The following is a 17,768-nucleotide window of genomic DNA, read 5'->3' on the forward strand; positions in this document are numbered from 1 at the left end:
CCCAAACCAACCCCCCCCCACCCCACCCACCCACCCACCCACCCCCTTGGGGGACGCCTGGGCCCCGCCTGCCCGCGCAACCCGACCCGGGAACGGGGCCCAGGCGTCCTGGCTCCCCGCCATCATCATCATCATCATCATCCCCCCCACCACCAACTCCAGCTTTTCCCGGGACCCAGGTGTCCGGGGTGCTTCCCCCCCCCCCCAAACCCATCCAGGGGCCCAGGCGTCCGGGCGGGGGTCGACGGTACCCGGAGAGAGAGACAGAGGGGCCCAGGCGTCCCCCGCCGCGCCGGACCTGCGCCGACATGTCCGGAGCCTTCTCCCCCTCCCCAAAAAATTCCCCGAATCGGAGCCGGGGGGGGGGGGGGGAACGACACGGCTGCCCCGGTGCATTGTGGGAAAACCAGGGGGTTTCCCCTCCTCTCCTCCCCCCCACCCCGGCTCTCGTCCACAGGGGGCCCAGGCGTCCGGGGGCTGTAGCCATGCAGCTGCTCGGGGGCCCAGGCGTCCGGGGCTGCAGCCCATAGACCCCCCCCTGCCCCCGCTCGGGGGCCCAGGCGTCCGGGGCTGCCCCCTGTCGACTCCCCCCTGCACCCACTCGGGGGCCCAGGCATCCGGGGTTGCCCCCCGTCGACCCCCCCCGCACCCGCTCGGGGGGCCCAGGCGTCCGGGGCTGCCCCCCGTCGACCCCCCCCCGCACCCGCTCGGGGGCCCAGGCGTCCGGGGCTGCCCCCCGTCGACCCCCCCCTGCACCCGCTCGGGGGCCCAGGCGTCCGGGGCTGCCCCCCGTCGACCCCCCCCCTGCACCCGCTCGGGGGCCCAGGCGTCCGGGGCTGCCCCCCGTCGACCCCCCCCCTGCACCCGCTCGGGGGCCCAGGCGTCCGGGGCTGCCCCCCGTCGACCCCCCCCCTGCACCCACTCGGGGGCCCAGGCGTCCGGGGCTGCCCCCCGTCGACCCCCACCCTGCACCCACTCGGGGGGCCCAGGCGTCCGGGGCTGCCCCCCGTCGACCCCCCCCTGCACCCACTCGGGGGCCCAGGCATCCGGGGCTGCAGCCCATCGGCCCCCCCCACCCAGTGACCCACAGGCTGGGCAGGTGGGCCCCAGTTGCCTCCCCCTGCCCCCCATGGAGGTGATGGCCGATCATGGTCTCCGGCTCCGTTTCAGGCCAAGGAGGAACCTCAGATCCCCCGGAAAGGGGTAGGGGTTGGTGGGGGGAAGGTGGCAAGATGGCGGATGGAGGATGGCAAGATGGCTGACAGGGCGATGGCCAAGGTTATGGGCCTGATGGGGGGAGGGACAAGATGGCGGATGGTGGTGAAGATGGCCAATAGGGTGGGGCAAGATGGCCGATGGTGAAGATGGCCAATGGTGAGTGGCAAGATGGCTGATGGGGGGGGGCAAGATGTCTGACAGCGAAGATGGCCAATGGGGGTGTGGCAAGATTGTGGATGGGGGACAAGATGGTAGATGGGGGGACAAAATGTAGATCGGGTAAGATGGCGGATGGGGCAAGATAGCTGATGGGGCAAGATGGTGGATGGGGCAAGATGGTGAATGGGGGCAAGATGGCTGATGGGGGAAGATGGTGGATGGGGCAAGATGGCGGATGGGGCAAGATGGTTGGTGGGGGCAAGATGGCTGATGGGGGCAAGTTGGCGGATGGGGCAAGATGGTTGGTGGGGGCAAGATGGCTGATGGGGGCAAGTTGGCTGATGGGAGGACAAAATGTAGATCGGGTAAGATGGTGGATGGGGCAAGATAGTTGATGGGGCAAGATGGTGGATGGGGCAAGTTGGCTGATGGGGGCAAGATGGTGGATGGGGCAAGATGGCTGATGGGGGCAAGATGGTGGATGGGGGCAAGATGGCTGAGGGGCAAGATGGTGGATGGGGCAAGATGGTGGATGGGGGACAAGATGGCTGATGGGGGCAAGATGGTGGATGGGGCAAGATGGTGAATGGGGGCAAGATGGTGAATGGGGGTAAGATGGCTGATGGGGGCAAGTTTGCTGATGGGGCAAGATGGCTGATGGGGCAAGATGGTGAATGGGGGCAAGATGGTGGATGGGGGCAAGATGGTGGATGGGGCAAGATGGTGAATGGGGGCAAGATGGTGGATGGGGCAAAATGGCTGATGGGGCAAGATGGCTGATGGGGGCAAGTTTGCTGATGGGGCAAGATGGTGGATGGGGGACAAGATGGCTGATGGGGGCAAGATGGTGGATGGGGCAAGATGGTGAATGGGGGCAAGATGGTGAATGGGGGCAAGATGACTGATGGGGGCAAGTTTGCTGATGGGGCAAGATGGCTGATGGGGCAAGTTGGCTGATGGGGCAAGATGGTGGATGGGGCAAGATGGTGAATGGGGGCAAGATGGTGGATGGGGGACAAAATGGTGGATGGGGCAAGATGGTGGATGGGGCAAAATGGCTGAGGGACAAGATGGCAGATGGGGGCAAGATGGTGAATGGGGGCAAGATGGCGGATGGGACAAGATGGCTGGTGGGGGGCAAGTTGGCTGATGGGGCAAGATGGCGGATGGGGGCAAGATGGTGGATGGGGCAAGATGGTGGATGGGGCAAGATGCTGGATGGGGGCAAGATGGCGGATGGGGGCAAGATGGCTGATGGGGCAAGATGGTGGATGGGGGCAAGTTGGCTGATGGGGCAAGATGGTGAATGGGGGCAAGATGGCTGATGGGGACAAGATGGTGGATGGGGGCAAGATGGTGGATGGGGCAAGATGGTGGATGGGGGGACAAAATGTAGATCGCGTAAGATGGCAGATGGGGGCAAGATAGCTGATGAGGCAAGATGGCTGATGGGGCAAGATGGCTGATGGGGGCAAGATGGTGGATGGGGGAAAGATGGCTGAGGGGCAAGATGGTGGATGGGGGCAAGACGGCTGATGGGGGCAAGATGGTGGATGGGGCAAGATGGTGAATGGGGGCAAGATGGATGGGGCAAGATGGCTGATGGGGGCAAGTTTGCTGATGGGGCAAGATGGTGGATGGGGCAAGATGGCTGAGGGACAAGATGGTGAATGGGGGCAAGATGGTGGATGGGGCAAAATGGCTGATGGGGCAAGATGGTGGATGGGGCAAGATGGTGAATGGGGGCAAGATGGCAGATGGGGGCAAGATGGCGGATGGGGCAAGATGGCTGATGGGAGCAAGTTGGCTGATGGGGCAAGATGGTGGATGGGGCAAGATGGTGGATGGGGGCAAGATGGCTGATGGGGGCAAGTTGGCTGATGGGGGCAAGATGGTGAATGGGGCAAGTTGGTGAATGGGAGATAGATGGTGGATGGGGGCAAGATGGTGGATGGGGCAAGATGGCTGATGGGGGCAAGATGGTGGATGGGGGCAAGTTGGCTGATGGGGCAAGATGGTGGATGGGGGACAAGATGGCTGATGGGGGCAAGATGGCTGATGGGGCAAGATGGTGGATGGGGCAAGATGGTGGATGGGGGCAAGATGGCGGATGGGGCAAGATGGCTGATGGGGGCAAGTTTGCTGATGGGGCAAGATGGTGGATGGGGGCAAGATGGTGGATGGGGCAAGATGGTGAATGGGGGCAAGATGGTGGATGGGGCAAAATGGCTGATGGGGCAAGATGGCTGATGGGGGCAAGTTTGCTGATGGGGCAAGATGGTGGATGGGGGACAAGATGGCTGATGGGGGCAAGATGGTGGATGGGGCAAGATGGTGAATGGGGGCAAGATGGTGAATGGGGGCAAGATGGCTGATGGGGGCAAGTTTGCTGATGGGGCAAGATGGCTGATGGGGCAAGTTGGCTGATGGGGCAAGATGGTGGATGGGGCAAGATGGTGAATGGGGGCAAGATGGTGGATGGGGGACAAAATGGTGGATGGGGCAAGATGGTGGATGGGGCAAGATGGCTGAGGGACAAGATGGCAGATGGGGGCAAGATGGTGAATGGGGGCAAGATGGCGGATGGGACAAGATGGCTGGTGGGGGGCAAGTTGGCTGATGGGGCAAGATGGTGGATGGGGGCAAGATGGTGGATGGGGCAAGATGGTGAATGGAGGCAAGATGGCTGATGGGGGCAAGATGGCTGATGGGGGCAAGATGGTGGATGGGGGCAAGATGGCTGATGGGGGCAAGATGGTGAATGGGGCAAGATGGTGAATGGGGGCAAGATGGTGGATGGGGCAAGATGGCTGGTGGGGGCAAGATGGTGAATGGGGCAAGATGGTGAATGGGGGCAAGATGGTGGATGGGGCAAGATGGCTGGTGGGGGCAAGATGGTGAATGGGGCAAGATGCTGGATGGGGCAAGATGGTGGATGGGGGCAAGATGGCGGATGGGGGCAAGATGGCGGATGGGGGACAAGATGGCTGATGGGGGCAAGATGGTGGATGGGGCAAGATGGCTGATGGGGGCAAGATGGTGGATGGGGGCAAGATGGCGGATGGGGCAAGATGGTGGATGGGGGCAAGATGGCGGATGGGGCAAGATGGCTGATGGGGCAGTGAAGACAGCCAATGGCGTGGGGCAAGATGGCTGCCGGGGCAGGTGAGCCGGCCAATGGGGAGGGCAGGAGGGGGCCGGTGCTGCCCCAGGGCATTGTGGGTAGAGGCGTGACCCCCCCCCCTCCCTGCCCCTCCCACCCCACCAACATGGCCGCCCTCCTCTTCCTCTTGTGGGTGCGGCAAGGGGCGGGGCGGGAGCTGGTCCCGCCCCTCTTCTGGCCCCGCCCCCGGACGGGGCTCCCGAGCACTGCGCATGCGCCAGCCGACGGTGAGGGGAGGGGGAGAGCGGAGCCCTGAGCACTGCGCATGCGCCAATGGATGGCGGAGGAGGGGGGAAGAGACTCCCTAGCAACGCGCATGCGCCGATGGACAGCGTCGGGAGGGGTGGGAGCAGCTCCTGAGCAACGCGCATGCGCCAATGGGCGGTGGGGGGGGTGACGCCTGAGCACTGCGCATGCGCCGATGGGTGGGGGGGGAGAGGCTTTGGAGAAACGCGCATGCGCGGAAGGACAGCGCGGGAAGGGGGGAAACGACTCCTGAGCAACGCGCATGCGCAATCGGCCCGTGGCCGGGGGGGGTGTCTCCTGAGGGCTGCGCATGCGCCGGGAAGGGGAGAGGAAGTGATTCTCGACCAACGCGCATGCGCGGGTGGACAGCCCGGGGGGGGGAAGACTCCTGAGCAATGCGCATGCGCTGTTGGATGGCGAAGGGAGGGGACGCCTGAGGGCTGCGCATGCGCCAGCCGACGGTGAGGGGAGGGAACGAGCGGATTCCCGGACACTGCGCATGCGCCAAGGGGCGGTGAGCGGAGGGGGGAGGCGACTCTCGAGCACCACGCATGCGCGGACCGACGGGGAGGGGAGGTGGCGAGCACACTCCCGAACACTGCGCATGCGCCAAGGGGCGGTGAGGGGAGGGGGGAGGTGACGTCCGAGCACCGCGCATGCGCGGACCGATGGCGAAGGGTGGGGGGAGGCGGCGGGAAGAAATTCGACCCGAAAATGGTGGAAATGGACCCAAAAAGGGGGCCCGGACGCCTGGGCCCCCCCCCCCGGGGGGGGGTGGGGGGGTTTGGCCCCCACAGAGGCTGGAGGCCGGTTGTGCTGCGGGTGTTTATTGGCCGCGCTGAGCCGCGTGCGCCCGGTGCCGCGTTTCCTGCCCCATAGATCCCCCATCCTGCCCCATAGATCCCCCCATCCTGCCCCATAGATCCCCCATCCTGCCCCATAGATCCCCCCATCCTGCCCCATAGATTCCCCCCATCCTGCCCCATAGATCCCCCCATCCTGCCTCATGGATCCCCCCATTCTGCCCCATAGATCCCCCATCCTGCCCCATAGATCCCCCCATCCTGCCTCATAGATCCCCCCATCCTGCCCCATAGATCCCCCCATCCTGCCTCATGGATCCCCCATCCTGCCCCATAGATCCCCCCATCCTGCCTCATGGATCCCCCCCATCCTGCCCCATAGAGCCCCCATTCTGCCCCATAGATCCCCCCCATCCTGCCTCATGGATCCCCCCCATCCTGCCCCATAGAGCCCCCATTCTGCCCCATAGATCCCCCATCCTGCCTCATAGATTCCCCCCATCCTGCCTCATGGATCCCCCCATCCTGCCCCATAGTTCCCCCATCCTGCCTCATAGATCCCCCCATCCTGCCCCATAGATCCCCCCATCCTGCCCCATAGCTTCTCCCCATCCTGCCCCATGGATCCCTCAGCCTGCCCCATAGATCCCTGACCTGCCCCATGGATCCCCCATCTGCCCCATAGATCCCCCCATCTGCCCCATAGATGCCCCATGGATCCCCCCCATCCTGCCCCATAGATCCCCCATAGAGTCCCCCCATCCTGCCCCATAGATTCCCCCATCCTGTCCCATAAAGCCCCCATCTGCCCCATAGATCCCCCATCCTGCCCCATGGATTCCCCCCCATCCTGCCCCATAGATTCCCCCCATCTGCCCCATAGATCCCCCCATCCTCCCCCATAGATCCCCTCCATCCTGCCCCATGGATCCCCCCCATCCTGCCCCATAGATTCCCCCATCTTGCCCCATGGATCCCCCCCCATCGTGCCCCATAGAGCCCCCCCCATCCTAACCCATGGATTCCCCCAGCCTGACCCATGGATCCCCCACCTGCCCCATGGATTTCCCCCAGAGCTCCTCCAGCCTGCCCCATGGAGCCCCAACTTCCTCCATAGATCTCTCACCTGCCCCATAGATCCCTGACCTGCCCAATGGATCCCTCATCCTGCCCCATAGATCCTCCCTGCCCCATAGATGCCTGACCTGCCCTGTAGATTCCCTGACCTACCCCATGGATCCTCCACCTGCCCCATAGATTCCCCCCATAGATTTCCCCCATACATCTCCCATCTGCCCCATGGATCCCCCACCTGCCCCATAGATCCCTGACCTCGCCCATAGATCCCTGACCTGCCCCATAGATTGCTGTCCTGCCCCATAGATTTCCTCCTCCTGCCCCATAGATTCCCCCACCTGCCCCATAGCTCTCCCAATCTGCCCCATACCTCCCTATCCTGCCCCATAGATTCCCCATCCTGCCCCATAGATCCCCCAATATGCCTCCTAGACCCTCAACCTGCCCCCCAAACTGCCCTATGGACCCTAAGCCCTACAACCTGCCCCACAGACCCCCAACTTGCCCCATAGATGCCCCAACCTGCCCCACAGACCCCCCCTCCCACACAACCTGCCCTATAGGACCCCCCCAATCTTGCCCATTAGACCCCCCCAACTTGCCCCCCAACCTACCTTATAGGCCCCAAGACATACAACCTGCCCTATAGAGCCCCCCCAACCTGCCCCATAGACCTCCCACCTGCCCCATAGACCCCCCCGACCCCATAAATACAACATCTTCAGCCTGTGCAAGCAAAGAGCAAGTGCGACCCCCCCCCCCTCGGGGGGGGGGTCCTAGTGTCCCCCAGTAGCCTCCCAGTGCCCCACTGGGACCCCTCAGTAACCCCCCAGTGCCCCAGTGCCTCCTCTCCCCAGTCCTTCCTCAGCCTGACCCTGCCGCTATGGGGCAGCTCGTGGGACGGGGTAAGGGGGAGATCCATGGGTCAGCCCCACGTTTTGGGGGGGGTGGGAGGGCCATGGGGCAGTGCTGAGGGGCAGGAACCCCCCCTCCCTGGTGCCACCATGAGCCCCCCACAACATGGCCATGATGGATCCATGGGGTGGTCTGGGGGGGGGCTCCGTGGGGCAGCGCCGTGGGTCAGGACCTCCTCCCTGGTGCCACCACGAGCCGTGAGGCCCCACAAAGTGCCATGACGGATCCAACTGGACTCCGTAGGGGATCGTGGGGCACCCAAGGGTGGTCATGGGGGCTCCGTGGAGATGAGCCATGGGTCAGGACCTCCTCCCTGGTGCCACCACGAGCCGTGAGGCCCCACAAAGTGCCATGACGGATCCAACTGGACTCCGTAGGGGATCGTGGGGCACCCAAGGGTGGTCATGGGGGCTCCGTGGGGCTGAGCCATGGGTCAGGACCTCCTTCCTGGTGCCACCTTGAGCCGTGAGACCCCCCACAAAACGCCGCGACGGATCCAAGCGGGCTCCAAGGGGGACGACGAGGAACCCGGGGGCCAGCCGGGGGAGACGATCCGTGGGGCGCCCCACGGCGCCGACCCCTCAGCCGAAGAGGCGCCGGAAGCAGGGCTGGCAGTAGGCCTTGCCGGCTTGCTCCTGGAAGGGGCCCTTGGCCAGGGGCCGGCGGCAGAAGGCGCAGACGAAGTGCTCGGGGTGGAAGCGCTGGGCCATGGCGGTGACGCAACGCCCGGCGATGGGCTCCCCGCAGCCCCGGCACGCCTGGGCCCGGCCCCCCCGGAAGTGCCGCTCGCAGTAGGGCCGACCCCCGGACTCGAAGAAGGTGCCCGCCGCGAAGGGCGCCAAGCACTCCTGGGGGACATTGGGGACAGCGGGGGGACGTCAGGGACACGGGGACGTGGGGATGAGGGACATGAAGCTCTGCTGGGGATGGAGACATTGGGGACGGGGATGTCAGGGACATGAGGACATGGGGATGGGGGACATGAAGCTCTGCTGGTGGACATCAGAGACATAGGGACGTGGGGATGGGGGACGTGAAGCTCTGCTGGGGATGGGGACACTGGGGACAGGGACGTCAGGGACACGGGGACGTAGGGATGAGGGATGTGAAGCTCTGCTGGAGCTGGGGACATTGGGGACAGGGACGTCAGGGACATGAGGACATGGGGATGGGGGATGTGAAGCTCTGCTGGGGATGGGGACATTGGGGACAGGGACATCAAGGACATGAGGACATGGGGATGGGGGATGTGAAGTTCTGCTGGGGATGGGGACATTGGGGACAGCGGGGGGGTGTCAGGGACATGAGGACATGGGGATGGGGAACGTGAAGCTCTGCTGGGGCTGGGGACATCGGGGACAGGGACGTCAGGGACGTGGGCATGGGGGAAGTGAAGTTCTGCTGGAGGCCATCATGGACATGGGGATGGGGTTGTCAGGACAGGGAAGGTGAAGCCCTTCTGGGGACATTGGGGACGTTGGGCAGGGCGACGTGGGGATGGGGGGTAACCACTCTTGAGGAGGGGGCCATCAGGGACGTGGGGAGAGGGGGATGCGGGGCACGAAGCTCTCCTGGGGATGGGGACATCAGGGATCTCAGGGGTGGGCACGTGAGAGACGTGAATTGCTCTTGGGGACGGGGACACCGGGGACGGGGACATCAGGGACAGGGCACGTGAAGCCCTTCTGGGGATGGGGGGGGGCAGGGCGACATGGAGATGGGGGGCAACCACCCTTAGGGAGGGGGATATCAGGGATGGGGAAGTGGGGGGAGCGCAAACGGCTCTTGGGGACGTTGGGGACAGGGACACGGGCCACCGGGGCGGGCGCTCACCCCACAGACGAAGCACTCGGGGTGCCAGAGCCCCTCGAGGGCGGCCACGTAGCCCTCCAGGATGGGCCGCCCGCAGCCCCGGCACCGGCTGGCGAAGAGCTCGGCGAAGTCCTGCCGGCAGTACTGCTGGCCGTCCTTCTCCAGGAAGCCTGCGGGGACACGGTGACGCTGGTACGGGCACATCGCGGGGACACGGCGGCCACGGAGAGACCCGCGTGGAGATGGTATGACGTGGAGGGACATGGGGATGGCGGTGAGACCAGCATGGGGATGGCAAGACGTGAGGGGACATGGGACACGGGGGACGTGGGGATACGGGGATGGTGGTGAGACCAGCAGTGGGATGGTGAGACAGAGGGACATGGGGACACATGGACGCGGGGGACATAGGGACAGAGGAGACATGGGGGTGATGGTGAGATGAGCATGGGGATAGCAAGCTATGGGGACATACGGACACGAGGGACATGGGGACAGAGGGAACATGGGGATGATGGTGAGACTGGTATGGAGATGGTGAGACATAAGGACACAGGGACAGGGGGGACCTGGGGACAGAGGGGACATGGTGATGGTGGTGAGACTGGTATGGAGATGGTGAGACATGGGGACATGTGGACACATGGACAGGGGGGACATGGGGACAGAGGGGACATGGCCATGGTGGTGAGACCAGCACAGGGCCAGTGAGACACGGGGACATGGGGACACATGGTTATGGAGGACGTGGGGACACAGGAGCTATGGGGATGACAGAGAGACCAATCTGGGGACAGCGAGACGTGGGGATGTGGGGACACATGGACACGGAGGATATTGGGACACAAGGGACACATGGACATGGGGGACATGGGGACACGGGCGGACATGGGTGACACCCACCTTCCTCACCAAAGGGTCGCCCACACTTGACGCAGCAGAAGTGCTCGGGGTGCCAGTTCTTGTCCAGCGCTGTCACCATTTTCTGCATGGGGACATGGGGCGGGGTGTCACCACCCGTCCTGGGGGTTCCCCAGCACCCTTGGGTGCCCCACATCACCCTTGTGTGTCCCATGGCACTCTTGGGTGTCCCATGACCCTCCACTGCTCTCTCGGATGTTCCCCAGCACCCTTGGGTATCCCATGGCACCCTTAAGTGTCCTTCGCCACCCTTGGGCATCCCCCAGCACCCTTGGGCATCCCACAACCCTCTTGGGTGTCCTCCACCACCCTTGGGTGCCCCAGTGCATCTTTGGGCATCCCCCAGCCCCCTTGGGCATCCCACATCACCCTTGGGTGCCCTCCATCACCCTTGAGCATCTCCCATCACCCCTAGGACCACATCACACCCCCATTTGGAGCCGGGCACCTCCCAGGTGCTCCATCACCCCCCAGTGCCCCCCCCCCCAAGAGCCACCCATGGGTGCCGGGGGAGCCTCACGTCGAGGATGGGCTGGGCGCACTGGCCGCAGCGGGGCGCGAAGAGCTGGAAGTAGTCGCGCTCGCAGTAGGGCGCCCCGTCCTTCTCGAAGAAGGTGCTGCCCCCCAGCTCCCGCTGGCAGTGGGCGCACACGAAGTGCTCGGGGTGCCACGTGCACCCCAGCGCCGTCACCACCTGGTGGGGGAGGGGGAGAAGACCAGGTGGGTGGGGGTCAGGGTGTCCCAACAGAGCCACCTTCACCCCCTCTAATATCCCAGGGTTGAGGGTGGAGCTCCTTGGGATCGTCCCAGCTATGGGGTGCAGCACCCTGCGCCCAACATCAGGGTGCATCTCCCTGGGGTCACCTCGTATTGATGTGCACCACCCTAGGTTCACCCAATATCGGGGTGCAGCACCCTAGGGTTGCCCTATATTTAGGTCCAGCACCCTCAGGGTAACCCAACATTGAAGTGCATCTCCCTGGTGTCACCCCATATGGAGGTCCAGCACCCTAGCAGCAACCCAACATTGGGGTGCATCTCCCTGGAGTCACCTCATATTGACGTGCATCTCCCTCGTGTCACCCCATATTGAGGTCCAGCACCCTTGGAGCAGCCCAACATTGAGGTGCAGCTCCCTGATGTCACCCCCATATTGACGTGCATCTCCCTGGTGTCACCCCCATATTGAGGTCCAGCACCCTAGCAGCAACCCAACATTTGGGTGCAGCTCCCTCGAGTCACTCCATATTGACAAACATCTCCCTGGTGTCACCCCATATTGAGGTCCAGCACCCTCAGGGTAACCCAACATTGAGGTGCATCTCCCTGATGTCACCCCATACTGACATGCATCTCCCTGGTGTCACCCCATATTGAGGTCCAGCACCCTTGGAGCAGCCCAACATTGAGCTGCATCTCCCTGGTGTCACCCCATATGGAGGTCCAGCACCCTTGGAGCAACCCAACCTAGGGGTGCACCTCCCCTTGGGGTCACTTCACCCCACTCAGCACCCACCTGCCCGGCGATGGGCTTCTGGCAGGCGCCGCAGAGCCCCTTGGACCCCGTGGGCACCCCGCGGCGGCTCAGGTCCGACTGCAGCAGCACCAGCATGGAGTCGAGGGTGCTGGGCGCCGGCTGTTGCACTGGTGGTGGTGGCTGTGGGGGGAGGGACAACAGCATCACCCATGGGTGCTGGAGGGAGGTCACCACCCCCCCCCCCGCCCCAGCACCCGACCCGGGGTGACTCACGGTGCTGCGGAGGCGGAAGTCGGAGAGCGAGGCCATGAGGCGGTCGAGCTCCTGGGTGGCCGAGGAGGCCGAGGGTGGCGTGGGTGGGGGCGGCGTGGGGGGTCCTGAGCTGCACCCAAGGGTGGTGGTGGTGGTGGAGGACATGAGGTCGGGGTGATGCCAGGGTGGGTGGATGAAGTAATGGGGAGCAGCACCCTTGGGGTGACCCCCATATTGGGTGCAGCACCCCACGGTCACCCACACTGGGGTGCAGCACCCTTTGGTCAACCCACATTGGGGTGCAGCACCCTGGGGTCACCCCATATTGGGGGGTGCAGTTCCCTATGGTCACCCCATATTTGGGTGCAACTCCTTAGAGAGATCCCCCCATTGGGGTGAAGCACCCTAGGATCACCCAATATTGGGTGCAGCACCCCATGGTCACCCCACATTGGAGTGCAGCACCCTATGGTCACCCCATCCCTGGTCATCCCAAATCCCTGGTGTCATCCCATATTGGGGTGCAGCTCCCTGGTGTCACCCCACATTGGGGTGCCAGCACCTTGGAGTGACCCCCACGTTGGGGCACAGCACCCTGGGGGGGGAATCACCCCGATAACAGAGTGCACCCACTTGGGGGGAAGTCCCAAGCCCCATGGGTGCCACTCACCGAGGAGGGGACGCCCCATCTTCGGCCTCGTCCACCTTCTCCTTCTTCTTCTCCCCCTCGGGGCCCTTCAGCGGTGGGAACTGGGCCAGGATCTCATCTGCCATGGGGGGGGGGGACGTGGCTGGTTTGGGGGGGGCCCCTCAGGCTTTGGGGTCCCCCAGGAGGGGTTGAGGTCCCTGGGGTGGGGTCCCAGGAAGGTGTCTGGGGTGCTCCAGGGTGGCTTTTGGGGCACTGGAGGGGGGGTTGGGGTCCCGGTCTGGTTCTTGGGGTGTCCATGGTGGTTTGGGGGAGTCTTCAGGGTGGTTTTGGGGTCCCCAAGATGGTTCTTGGGGTCTTCAGGGTGGTTTGGGGGATCCCTAGGTTAATTTTGGGGTCCCCATTGGGTTCATAGGGTTCCCCAGATGTTCTTGGGGTGCTCAGGGTAGTTTGGGGGTCTCCAAGGTGTGTTTTGGGGCACCCATGGTGGCATTTTGGGTTCTCAGGTGGATTTGAGGGTCTCCAGGGTCATTCCTGAGTTCCTCAGGATATTTTGGGGGGGGTCTCCAGCGTAGTTCTCGGGGTCCCCAGTGGGTGCATAAGGTTCCCCAAGGGGGTTGGGGTCCCCAGGGTGGTGCTCAGGGTCCCTAGGGTGGATTTTGGGGTCCTGAAGGAGCTTCTTGGGGTCCCTAGGGTGGTCTTGGGGGTCTCCAGGGTTGATTAGGGGCTCCTCATGGTGGATTTTGGGGTCTCTGAGGTGGATTTGGGGATCAGCAGGGGGGGTTGGAGGTCACCAGGGTGGTTTGGGGTTCTTCAGGCTGGTTTTTCGGGTGCCCCAGGGTGGTTTGGGGGGGGTTCCCAGGATAGTATGGGCGGAGGGTCTGCAGGGTTGGTTGGGGGTCTCCCAGGATGGATTTGGGGGCCCCCATGGTGGAATATGGGGTCCCCAGGTGGGATTTGGAGGTCCTCGGGGTGGTTCTTGGGGCCTTCGTGGTGGTTCAGAGGTCCTCAGGGTGGCTTTTGGCGTGCCCCGGGGTGTATTTGGGGGTCCCTGGGTGTTTTTTGGGGGTCTCTGGGGGGTTTCAGGGCCCCTGGATGGTTTTTGGAGTGCCTCAGGGTGGTTTTGGGGTCCCCAGGGTGTTTTTTTGGGGGGGGGGGGAGGAGGTACCTGCGATGGAGCAGTGGGTGACGTTGAGGTCTCGCAGGAGCCGGTCGAGCTCGCCCAGGCCGGGGGCCGCCGGGGCCTGGGGGGTGGCGCGGGGGGACCGGGCCTTGTGTACCGTGCTGGGGAGGAGGGGGAAACAGGGACAGGGTGGTGGCATGTCCCCCTATGTCCCCAATGTCCCCTCAGTGTCCCCCCAATGTCCCCAACGTACCTGTAGAGCTGCTCGGTGTCACCCCCCGCCGGGGGGGCCGCGCTCGGCGCCTGGGGACCGGCACACAGGGGGTTAATGGGGACGCGAGGGGCTGGAGCAGTGTGTCCTCCCCCCCCCCCACTGTGTCCCCAATGTCCCCAACAGCCCCAGTGTCCCCATCTGGAGCCTTGAGGTCCCCATTGTCCCCTTGGCCCCAAAGTCCCCCATCCCCAAGGTCCTCCAGGTGCACATGTCCCCAAAACTCCCCATCCCTGATGTCCCCATCCTTGGGGTCTCCATGTCCCCAAGGTCCATGTGTCCCCAAGGTCGTCCATCCCCAAAGTCTCCCTCCCCAGGGTCTCCATGACCCCATCCCCAAGGTTCCCCATCCCCAATGTCCCCATCACCGAGGTCCTCAATGTCCCCATGTCCCAGGGGTCCCCCATCCCCAAGGTCCCCAAGGTTCACATGACCCCGAGGTCCCCAACCACACTGTCCCCATCCCCAGGGCCCTCAACGTCTCCAAGGTCCTCATCCCCAATGTCCCCATCACCGGGGTCCTCCATGTCCCCATGTCCCTCACCATCAGGCTCCCCAATGTCCCAAAGGTCACCCATTCCCGAGGTCCCCGTGTCCACAAGCCCCCCATCACCAATGTCCCCATTCTTGGGATCTCCATGATCCCATCCTCAAGGTCCCCAAGGACCCCCATCCACAATGTCCCCATCCCCAGGGTCCCTAATGTCCCCATGATCCCATTCCCTGGGGTCCTCAGTGTCCCCATGTCCCCAAAGGTCCACATGTCTCCAAGATTCCCCATCCCCAAGGTCCCCTTCCCCAGGGTCTCCATGTCCCCATCCTCAAGGTCCCCATCCCCAGTGTCCCCATCGCCAGGATCTCCAATGTCCCCATCTTTGGGGTCCCCATGTCCCCATCCCCAAGGTCCTCAATGTCCCCAAGGTCTCCACCCCCAGTGTTGCCATCATTGGGGGTCTTCAATGTCTCCATGTCCCCAAGGTCTCCCAATCCTAAGGTCCCCAAGGTCCACAGGTCCCCAAGGTCCTCCATCCCCAACGTCCTAACCCTGGGGTCTCCATGACCCCCACCCCAAAGTCCCCAATGTCCCCATGTCCCCAAGATCCCCTACCCCCAAGGTCCACATCACCAGGGTCCCCATATCCCCAAGGTCCTCCATCCACAATGTCCCATCCCTAGGGTCTCCATGACCCCCCACCCCAAGCTCCCCAATGTCCCCAATGTCCTCCATCCCCAAAGCCCCCATCCTCGAGGTCCCAGAAGTCCCCACGTCCCCATCCCCAAAGCCCCCCTAGATGTCTCCAACGTCCCGGTCACCAGAAACCCCAACTCAGCCCCATGCCAACGTGCCCCGTCCCCACCCCGAGGTCCCCCTCCGAGGTCCTGGGGGCTCACGGGGCCATAGGGGGGTGGCAGGGGCCGAGGGGGGTCGCCGTCAGGGTCGGGGGTCCCTGGCTGTGGGGCGGGAGGTCCCGCCGGCGGGTCGGTGAGCAGCACCGGGCGCCGGGCCAGGTGGGACGTCGTCGTCTCCAGGTCGGCCAGCAGCGCGTCTGGTGGAGGGGGGGAACGGTGTCAGGGACCCAGGCGTCCGGGGGACACCTGGGCCCAACTCCGGGCATTGGGGACAACGGAGGAGACAGGATGGGGGGAAGGAGACAGGATGGAGGGAAGGAGATGCGGACGATGGAGGAGGTGGGATGGGAGGAAGAAGATGGGATGGAGGGAAGGAGCCGGGATGGGGGAAGGAGCCGGGACAGAGGAAGGAGATGGAGATGATGGAGGAGACGGGATGGGAGGAAGGAGATAGGGATGGGGGAAGGAGATGGGGACAATGGAGGAGACAGGATGGGAGGAAGAAGATGGGATGAAGGGAAGGAGATGGGACGCGAAGGAAATGGGATGGGGGAAGAAGAAGGGATGGGAGGAAGGAGACAGGGATGGGGGAAGGAGATGGAGATGATGGAGGAGACGGGATGGAGGGAAGGAGATGGGACGTGAAGGAGATGGGATGGGAGGAAGGAGATGGAGATGATGGAGGAGATGGGATGGAGGGAAGGAGATGGGATGGGAGGAAGGAGATGGGATGGAGGGAAGGAGATGGAGATGGGAGGAAGGAGATGGGATGGAGGGAAGGAGATGGGACGTGAAGGAGATGGGATGGGAGGAAGGAGATGGAGATGATGGAGGAGACGGGATGGGAGGAAGAAGATGGGATGGAGAAAGGAGAAGGAGATGGGAGGAAGGAGATGGGATGGAGGGAAGGAGATGGGACGTGAAGGAGATGGGATGGGAGGAAGGAGATGGGATGGAGGGAAGGAGATGGAGATGGGAGGAAGGAGATGGGATGGAGGGAAGGAGATGGGATGGGAGGAAGGAGATGGGATGGAGGGAAGGAGATGGGACGTGAAGGAGATGGGATGGGAGGAAGGAGATGGAGATGATGGAGGAGACGGGATGGGAGGAAGAAGATGGGATGGGAGGAAGGAGATGGGATGGAGGAAGGAGATGGAGATGGGAGGAAGGAGACGGGATGGGAGGAAGGAGATGGAGATGATGGAGGAGATGGGATGGGAGGAAGAAGATGGGATGGAGGAAGGAGACAGGATGGAGGGACAGAGACCGGACAGACGGACAGAAACGGGACAGATGGACGGAGACAGGACGGACAGAAGGAGACGGGACGGAGGGAAGGAGACCGGACGGACGGAGACGGGACGGACGGACGGAGACGGGACGGAGGGAAGGAGACGGGACGGAGGGAAGGAGACCGGACAGACGGACGGGACGGGACGGACGGACGGACGGACGCGGGGGCCTCACCCAGGTCGTCCATGGCCGGGGCTGGGTGCGGCCCCCCCCGCCCCCCCGGCCCCGACGCCGCCCCGCGCGGGGCCCCGCGGTGCCCATGTATGGAAGCGCCCGGACGCCTGGGCCCCCCGCCTTCCCCCCCCCCCCCCGAGGCTGGGAATGGGAGGGCGCCCGGACGCCTGGGCCCGCCGGGAAGGGAAGGAGGGTCTTGGAGTTCGGAAGGGGAAGGCCCGGACGCCTGGGTCCCTGGGATAAGGCGGGGTGAGGGGGGGGGGGGAGATGCCCGAGGCCGGGGCGGGACGGGGTGGGGCACCCGGACGCCTGGGCCCCTTTTAGGGGGGGACGGCACGGACGCTTGGGTCACTTGGAGGGAACACCCGGACGCCTGGGCCCCTTGTAGGGGACACCCGGACGCCTGGGCCCTTCGGAGGGGACACCCGGACGCCTGGGCCCCTTTTGGGGGTCACCCGGATGCTTGGGCCCCTTTTGGGGGGGGCACCCGGACACCTGGGCCCCTTCTAGGGGACACCCGGACGCCTGGGCCCCTTTTGAGGGGGGAGCACTCGGAAGCCTGGGCCCTTTTTGGGGGGGGGAGCACCCGGACGCCTGGGCCCCTTTTGCTTGGGGGCACCCGGATGCCTGGGCCCCTTTTGGGGGTCACCCGGATGCCTGGGCCCCTTTTCGGGAGGGACACCCGGACGCCTGGGCCCCTTTTAGGGGGGGACGGCACGGACGCCTGGGTCACTTGGAGGGAACACCCGGACACCTGGGCCCCTTGTAGGGGATACCCGGACGCCTGGGCCCTTCAGAGGGGACACCCGGATGCCTGGGCCCCTTTTGTGGGGGGGCACCCGGACACCTGGGCCCCTTCTAGGGGACA

The 17,768-nt window shown here is 64.4% G+C and overlaps 1 protein-coding gene across 2 annotated transcripts; it reads right to left on the reverse strand.

Moving 5' to 3' along the window:
• Nucleotides 1-7,396: 7,396 nt before the first annotated feature.
• TGFB1I1 (transforming growth factor beta 1 induced transcript 1) lies at nucleotides 7,397-17,008 on the reverse strand. 2 transcript variants are annotated; one of them, XM_068923191.1, is made up of 11 exons: nucleotides 16,901-17,008; nucleotides 15,476-15,630; nucleotides 14,066-14,115; nucleotides 13,858-13,973; nucleotides 12,714-12,810; nucleotides 12,065-12,173; nucleotides 11,831-11,971; nucleotides 10,835-11,008; nucleotides 10,297-10,378; nucleotides 9,415-9,563; nucleotides 7,397-8,429 (listed from the first exon to the last, which is right to left on the reverse strand). In XM_068923191.1, exons 1-11 carry the CDS (start codon nucleotides 16,911-16,913, stop codon nucleotides 8,163-8,165), a joined length of 1,353 nt encoding a protein of 450 aa, XP_068779292.1. In that variant the 5' UTR covers nucleotides 16,914-17,008; the 3' UTR covers nucleotides 7,397-8,162. The 2 variants fall into 2 exon arrangements, with proteins under 2 accessions (XP_068779292.1, XP_068779291.1); XM_068923190.1 differs by having other exon boundaries at nucleotides 8,011-8,429; nucleotides 11,831-12,173.
• Between the last annotated feature and the right edge of the window lie 760 nt (nucleotides 17,009-17,768).

Source organism: Struthio camelus, chromosome 32 (genome assembly GCF_040807025.1).
Source record: "Struthio camelus isolate bStrCam1 chromosome 32, bStrCam1.hap1, whole genome shotgun sequence".
NCBI classification, from domain to species: Eukaryota; Metazoa; Chordata; class Aves; order Struthioniformes; family Struthionidae; genus Struthio; species Struthio camelus.